General features: G+C 45.0%; 1 protein-coding gene across 1 annotated transcript in view; it reads right to left on the bottom strand.

Annotated features, from left to right (window-relative positions):
* The window catches only part of ILDR1 (immunoglobulin-like domain containing receptor 1), a 16,674-nt gene that overhangs the window by 5,765 nt on the left and 2,637 nt on the right, over positions 1-8,272 (bottom strand). Inside the window, exons 2-6 of the mRNA XM_009998265.1 lie at positions 8,037-8,269; positions 6,044-6,236; positions 3,219-3,368; positions 2,405-2,524; positions 2,118-2,264 (exon numbers count right to left, since the gene is read on the bottom strand). Of these exons, the coding sequence (XP_009996567.1) occupies positions 2,118-2,264; positions 2,405-2,524; positions 3,219-3,368; positions 6,044-6,236; positions 8,037-8,269 (843 nt within the window). The remainder of the gene's footprint in view (positions 1-2,117; positions 2,265-2,404; positions 2,525-3,218; positions 3,369-6,043; positions 6,237-8,036; positions 8,270-8,272) is intronic.

Raw genomic sequence — 8,272 nt, forward strand, 5'->3', positions numbered from 1 at the left:
AACCAATTATTCAATGATTAAAAAAAATATTTTCCTACCTAGTCAGATCCAGATGCAAGTACATCCTATTTTGCACAAATTCGTTAGTGGAAGAAGTCCACAGTAGAAAAGGAACAAATAAGAACAGAAGAAGGTCATATGTATCTTTACTCTGGTGGGTTTTTCTCAGAGCCTTCCATGGGGAATATAATTGGTTTGCTCCTGGGGCATGTTTAATATTTCTGTACACCAATTCTGAATTACTCAAACAACGCACTTCTTTTATTACTAGGTTCAAAATCGTATTAGTTACTGACCTGACTTAAAATTATCTTGCTTCTGTTCAGCAGATCTAGGCTACCCTCTAGTGGCCAATCATTGGGAAGAAACCATCCATACTCTGCTCGCACTGTTAACTCCAAGGACTTAGTTGAGGATTTCTGCCTTCTCTTCAGCTGTGTGGAACTGTTATTCCTCAGGAGTGTTTTTTAAGAAGCCCTCTGTGTTTTTTAAGGCCTCCAGTTCATTTCTTGAAGTGCAGAAAAGTAAATCAGAGGCAGGATGAAGTGAAGAGCAAGTGCACTGGAGGAGGGGAGCAGGCACATGGAACCTTTGCACAGTGGGTAAGGAGGGCAGGCAGCTGGGATGTAAACTGCAGCCACAGAATCCAGCAGTCAGTCAAGGAGGCTGGACTTGTCAGTACTTTCTCTCATGAGTGGGAGAGGTTTTAGAAACCCTGCTAGAATCCCTTCCACTTATCCTCAATAGGAGGCAGGAAATACAACAGTAACAGTCAGGATTATGCTATCATTTACTACAGAAAACAAAAAAGAACTCATACATATTCTGAATCCCTTTTTTGATGAGAACTAGGAAGTCTGGAGGTATGAGTCTTATCTCAATCACCTTTCTCCTTTTCTTTCATAAAGAAAACTAATTTTTCTGCCAAATTTCCATAGCCTCCTCACCACCACACATTTTACTTGACAGTCTGTAAAGCCCCCAGAATGTTTTTTGGTTTTAGCAATAATAGGGATGCTCTGTTCACTCTCTGGAAGGGCTAAGCAAATTAAGCTTAAATCTAAAACTCTTGCAGCTTACTAACACCCAAGGTATGCCAAAGAGGTCTTTTGCAATAAAGAGAATTCAGAAACACAGCTCTTTGTTCATAGTCTCTCCTTGTAGCATCTGGGGAGGAATCTAGTCATTTCACTGATAAATATATTTATTTGTTGCATTTTGTTCCTGGAAGGTTGTGTAAGCTACAGGAGGGCTAGTCCACCTTGTGTTGCTACTAAGTTTCACACTAAGGAACACAACGTTTGTATGATCTCAGTAGCCAAAAATTCAAAAAGTGGCCTTATTAAAGAGAGGAGGGTCTGGTTGCAGAATCTTTTTTACTGCTAAAAGCAACACACAACAAAGTTTCTCCTGACTCTCAAAACCCCAGAACACACTTGCAGGGTTGACCACCAGGACAGATCATCTTTCTCTTTTTGTTCTACTCACTTCCTTCCCCAAAGAAAAAAACACAACTTTTTCTTGTGGAAGGCGCAGCTCTGAAAAATAACACAAAGATAGAAAACTCCAGTTTTTACATAATTACTTCTCAGAACAACACACTTGAAGGTTATGCCAGTTTGGAAAGTAGTACCAAAGCATTTGCTTGCCTTCCTCGCATGCACAGGCATATGAACCACAAGAAAAGGAAGAAAAGTCCTGAGCTATTCATAAAAGGAAGCTGATTGTGACCTGGATGAAATAAAGAAGTTGGAAGCAAGGTGTGAGTGAGGAGGAACTTCTGAAAGTAGGACACAGAGGATAAATATGGGCTCCATTTACCCTAGCTCCCCTTCTCTAAACTCAGACAAGCTGGTCATGGAGGTCACACTGGCCAAAGAAATGTCACAGTGTATATGGACACTGAACTGGAGGGAGAAGATGGAGCTCATCAAACTCCCAGTCAAGTTTTTGTCTTGACAGGAGCCATGAATTTGCTTGAACCTCACCTTCTTCATTACAGCAGCACCGGGTTGGGCAGCAGCCACATCAGTTGTGGCAGGGGAGAAGATGGAGCTCATCAAACTCCCAGTCAAGTTTTTGTCTTGACAGGAGCCATGAATTTGCTTGAACCTCACCTTCTTCATTACAGCAGCACCGGGTTGGGCAGCAGCCACATCGGATGTGGCAGCAGCAATACTGGGGGCAGCACTGGCACCAGCATATTCCAATCAGCAACAGGAAGAGGAGGCCACCAATAACAATGAGGAGTACTGTGAGCCAGTCTGTGGGAAAAACAAGAGAGAAAGAGGATCCTGATGTACCTGAGCATAGTAGTTACTCTCCAGTGCTGGAGACATCTTGAGGTGGGGAAGAGAACAGGAGGAGATATCTGCCTCTAGGGCAACAAACTACAGGCACTTACGGAGAACAATCAGCTTAACTTCTTTGTCTGGATCACCTGAGGTATCTCCTGGTGCTTCCACAGTGCAGTAGTACATGCCATGGTCCCACCACATGACCTCACTGATGACAAGGTCTGCTCCTGTGGGAGAGGGACTGAGAGGTCAGTGGGCTATTTGGGACTGACAGTCTCAGGCCCCACTCTAAAAAGGGCCTTATGCATACAGGTGACATAGTACTGCATCTCCCCCTTCCCATGCATAGCCATCACCTTCAATCAACCCCACTCAAGTCCACTGAGAACTCCTGTAAACAGCACCAACTGCCAGTCCCTTTTTCCTTTATGTTGCTGGAAGACAACACTATTTAGATGTGGGACTAGTTCTGTGAGGAGTGAATTAACCAGCATGCTGCTGGGTGATGGATGTTAAAAGATACCCCCACTGCTGCTAACCCTACTGGTTTTGGAACACAGATCACTGTCCCCATTAGGCCAGCCATCCAAATAACTCTCCTGGCATTAGCAACAGCTATTGCTCTACGGACACCAGAGAACCCATCATGCACCTGGCCAACTGTGCAGTACTTCTCAGAAGAAAGAACTATTTTCTAGCCCCATGGTTCCTCAGATTACTTTCACCTTCTTCAACAAAACGTTCAGGCATCCTCAGCTCTGGTGCCTCCCAACACCCCCAGGCCAGCAGGCAGGCTACCACCTCACAGAATATACAAGCTACAGATGACATTAGCCATGTCTATGTGTCTCTTCACTTGGCAGGTCCAGATATCAGGTAGCTCCTGCGTTCACTCCCTGCCTGGGGAGTCAAGTCACTTACGGTTCTGGATGGTGATCTTCCGTTGCTGGTAGTCAATGCCCAGCACAGGCTCCTTCTGCCCATATTTCTGGATGACAATGCGCACCTTTCGCTGGCTGTCATTGCAGTCGTCAGCTGGGTCCTGGCCAAGGGCTAAACCAGCCTGGTATGCTACAAACACACATCAAAGAAGTTATTTGAAAGGAGCAATTTTTACCCCCTTGTGAGCAGCAGAGAAAATCTTGAATGCATGTGAGCATTCAGCCCTAACCTCATCCTCCCCTTCTCTTCCACCCTAGTGAGGCCACATCTGGAATACTGCATCCAGCTGTAAGCTCCCCAGTTTGAGACAGATTAGAGAGACTCCAGCAGAGGGAAACAAAGATGCTTAGGGGATTGGAGCACCTCCCCTGTGAGGAAAGGCTGAGAGAGCTGTGACTCTTTAGCTTGGAGAAGAGAAGGCTGAGGGGAGACCTTATTAATGCCTGTAAGTATCTAAAGGGTGGGTGCAAGGACAATGGATCCAGACTCTTTTCAGTAGTTCCCAGTGACAGGACAAGGGGCAATGAGCACAAACTGGAACATATGAAGTTCCATTTAAATATGAGGAAAAAGTTTTTTACAATGAGGGTGACAAAACATTGGAACAAGGCTGCCCAGGGAGGTTGTGGAGTTTTCTTCTCTGGAGATATTGAAGACCTGCCTGGATGCAGTTCTGAGTAACGTGCTCTAGGAGATCCTACTCTAGCAGGGGAGTTGGACTACATGATCTCTAGAGGTCCCTTCCAGCTCTGACAATTCCATTATTTGCTTTGCTTTAGTGATACAAAGCATGGCTTTAAACCACCAAGGACAAGTTGCGTTGGAGTGCTCAAAAGCAGAGGCAGAGCCACAGGAATGGCAGAGGTTTTGTGAATGCAGGAGCTACAGAGGAGATGCATTCTGTACTCACAGCTGAAAGAAACACAGTTGAAAGAAGCTAATGATGGTAGGGTGGGTGGCAGCTACCAGTGTGAAGATAAACTGCAAAGAAAATAACTTATAAAACTAATAGGAGTACTGGAACTACAATGAATGTGTGTTCATTTACCAAGCAAAATCTCTGGACATACAGGAACTGCAGGAATTGTCTCCCTTTCCCTGCTGTATTCCATTAGATGTTGTGGAACTCATAAAGGCAGAAGAGAATGCATCATGATTCTAGCTAAAGATTGTGTCAAGAGACCCAACAGAATTAATGGAGAGCTAGAGGCAATTTCTGTCCAATACTCTTATAACACTCACAATATAAACTATTTTCCAGGTATTTGGGAGTTCAGATTTGGGGAGACAACTGATACAGTCAGCATTGTCTATAAAGGGCTTCCAATGAAGAGAGGAGACCACAAAGCTTGTCAAAGGCTCCTCCATTGTTGTATCTACAACATGAAGAGCATCTTCATGGATCATGAAGAGCAGATCCAAGTAAGCAATCACTGTCATCTTCATGCTTTCTGTCCCTATTGAGGGCTATTAGCTTGAGCCTGAGTTCAAATCACTTACATTATTCTGGGATCAGCAGAGCCAAGGACTCACCTGCTTGTGGTCTAGGCTGTAGAGCACTTGGTAACAAGCCTACCCAACCCATCTAAACTGTGAAAGGGGAGTCTGGGTACCAAGACACCAAACACAAGTCCAGGCTCCCTACTCTGAGCTCACTCTTAAGTGTCCAGTTAAGCTAAGGTTGGTCAGCTTAAACATACTACAGGGTTTACACTAGGATAGGATAGGATAGTTGGAAGGGACCTATAAGGATCATCTAGTCCAACTGCCTGACCACTTCAGGGCTGACTGAAAGTTTAAGCAAGTTGTTAAGGGCATTGTCCAAATTCCTCTTAAACACTGAAAGGCAGGGGGCATTGACCACCTCTCTAGGAAGCTTGTTCCGGTGTCTGACCACACTCACGGTAAGTAAATGCTTCCTGATATCCTGCCTAAACATACCCTGGTCCAGCTTTGAACCATTCCCATGCATCCTATCAGTGGATCCCGGGTGGAAGAGCTCAGCATCTCCCTCTCCACTTCCTCTCCTCAGGAGGCCATAGGGCATTATGAGGTTGCTCCTCAGCCTTCTTTTCTCCAAACTAGACAAACACAAGGTCCTTAGCTGCTCCTCACAGGACATTCCTTCCGGCCTTTTCACCAGCTTTGTTGTCCTCCTCTGGATATATTCAAAGACCTTCATATACCAAAGCTAAATATAGCAAAATCATCACCTCTTTTGACCAGCTGGTTATGTTGTGTTTGAGGCACCTCAGGATGCAGTTTGTGTACTGTCTTATGAACCATCCTAAACACTCCCAAATTAAAGCTGCACACACCAGAATGTATGCATATTAAGTGCTTCCACCAGCACTAAATATTATTACTTAGAAATCCTTCTGCCTTCCAAAATGCTTATGTTTCTTCTACTCCTTAAAATCAGTATCACCTGGTCACAGGTATCTAGCTCAAACCACAGGGTCCTCCATGGAATCATAAAGCCCAGTTGTTGCAGGACCATTGCTTTCACACATGCTGAAGCATAAAGTAGGCCTGCCAAGATTGATATGTGTCAAACATGGCTGAGCCTCTCTGCCTTCCGAGTTAATGACAAGGAGGACAAACAAGCTGCTTTGGCTGGGTTTTTTACGGTGTCATTTCACAAAACCTTGACATTACAAAGGAAATCAGACATGATCTGTTTTTTTCTTGGAGTGCTGGGAAACACCACCACCTGACCTGGTTTGTGGGCAGAAAGAGGTCAAAAGCTTGAGCTACTTTCCTATTTGAAGAAGGATTCCATGGACAAAAAGCCTGGCACTTACAGACCGAGTAGTAGTCAAAGATGGGGTCCTTGCAGAAGGATTTGAAGCGCCAGGTCACTACCACGTCCTGCAGCTGTGCTGAGGTGCTATAGTCACACTTGAGGACAACAGTGGCAAATAAGGTTGTATAACGTTCAGCATCCTGCACTGTCACCAGCAGGGAGAGGCAACCTGCAAACAAGAACACAGAAGGCTGTCAGCCAGCAGGAACAGACACCACATCACAACTTTCACGTTGTACCAGACCAACAACTGATGTAGATCTCCCTTGGCCTCATCCAGGACCTGCACCTCTGAATCTCACCAGCCCCTTTGCTGAAGCTAGTCCACAGTTACAAATCCTGGTTAGAATGTGAGTCACACCATTCTCTGACAGAAGGCTGCTTGAGCCAGCTCTACAGGCCTGAATTCTTTTCTCCAAATCAACCATTAGAAGCCACTATGTAGCACATCACACGGGGATCTTCTGCATAGGGAAAACTGCCCCTCCAAGCTGAGGGAGATAATTTTTTGAGCCCAGAAGCATACAGGATGGGATTGCCTTGCCTACCTAACCTAGAAAAGTTCTGTGGCACCACTCATTCAAATAAACACCAAATTAATTTTATCAAGATCTTGCAAAGACAGTAATCAGAATGTCGTCTAGTGCTGGCAACGAGTAAGGCAGTACAACCTTTGGGCTGCAGCATCATAGTTAAACTTGATTTGTTTATCACCACTTCAGAACAGCACATGTTGGTTAGTTAGCCTTTTTTACCTTTTTAATGAAACTATTACTGATTTTATGATGCTATATTTAGAACTCATCTGTAACAACCTCCGCAACATTTTCTATCCAAGCAGCTGCACTGAGCAAAGTTTTACAAAGCTCCTCATAAGCTATGCTTCATTTTAGCCACACACCAGAGACATCTCTATCTTATTTAAACTTTGATAAAACTGTGAATTGTGCTTGTCATTAACAATAGCGAAGTTATCACCAGTTGCCTTTGATAAGGCAACTCAAACAGTGCGGAGCAAGTAGGGGATGCCCTCTCTGGAATATATCCCAGAGAACAGGCCAGGGTTTGCAGCAAGTGCTGTGCTAGCTGCTTCTTAACTGGAGAATCCAAAATCCAAATTTTCAGAACAGATTTTTCATGGATTTCCTGTAGCAGCATCTCTCAGGCAACAATAAAACAAGCAAAATAACTATGTGCTTTGCACTTCCAGGAACCAAAACTCTTTATGAAAGGGATCCTTTCTCATAACCTCTGTTCTGCAAAAGCACCAGAGTTGAAAGCCAAATTTCTGATTTTTTAAAGAGGTTACAAACCTACTGCTTGCACTGGAGGACAGTCAGATGTCTCTCTGCACATCTGATGTTTCATACTAATACCCTCTGAGAAAACTGAAAAGCTGTGAAATTAAGGCTGCTTCCTAAACTTGAACTGCATTACTCCACTGCTTGTTGCTATCCTTCTCATCCTGGCTGGAAAGAATAAATCTGGGCACTACCAACCTAGTAAGTTACTGTTGCCTGAGGCCTATGGCTTTGCATTGAAATACTGACCTTCAGAGCCAGCAAAGCCAAGTTTTAGCTAGAACCCCATGCAGGAACATGGTGGTCAAGCAAGAAAATCAGCAAGCATACCTCCTTATTCTTTTTCTCCTTTTACTGGTTCACTGTGAAAAACTGAACTTTGGTATTCAAAGCTAAATCACCAGCAAAGACCCAGGCATCCAAGGAGCAAAGCTGTAATTTGAGGTCCCTTCCAACCTAAACTGTTCTAGATTTTATGAGCCTCTCCTGGGGAGGGGTGGATTCCCCAACACTGGGCACTTTTAAGATCCAACTGGTGCATCCAAGGCCCAGGATGCTAGGCCATCTTGTCTAGACCATGTTTTTGACAAGAAAGGTGGGACCAAATGATCCTTGAGGTCCCTTCTAAGCCGGTATTCTATGATTTCTATTATTTTATTTCCTACAGGAGATCAGAAGCCTTCAAGCAACCCGCAAAACTCGGCGGGAAGGGCTCTTCTTGTCGAGGGGCGGCGTGTGGAGGTGGAGGTGAGCTCCTGCTCTCCACACAGGCACATGCTGCGGCTGCCGCGCCCGCAGCACAGGCTGGGTGAGGTGGGCACTTGCGACAAAGCCCAAAGGGGAACCCCCCGCTGCGTGTTCGTGCTCAGGTCGAAACCACCAGCGATCCCGGAGGCTGCCAGGAAGCAGACGGGCACTTCCTCCTG

Source organism: Chaetura pelagica, unplaced genomic scaffold (assembly GCF_000747805.2).
Source record: "Chaetura pelagica isolate M959 unplaced genomic scaffold, ChaPel_1.0 scaffold65, whole genome shotgun sequence".
In the NCBI taxonomy this organism is placed as follows: domain Eukaryota; kingdom Metazoa; phylum Chordata; class Aves; order Apodiformes; family Apodidae; genus Chaetura; species Chaetura pelagica.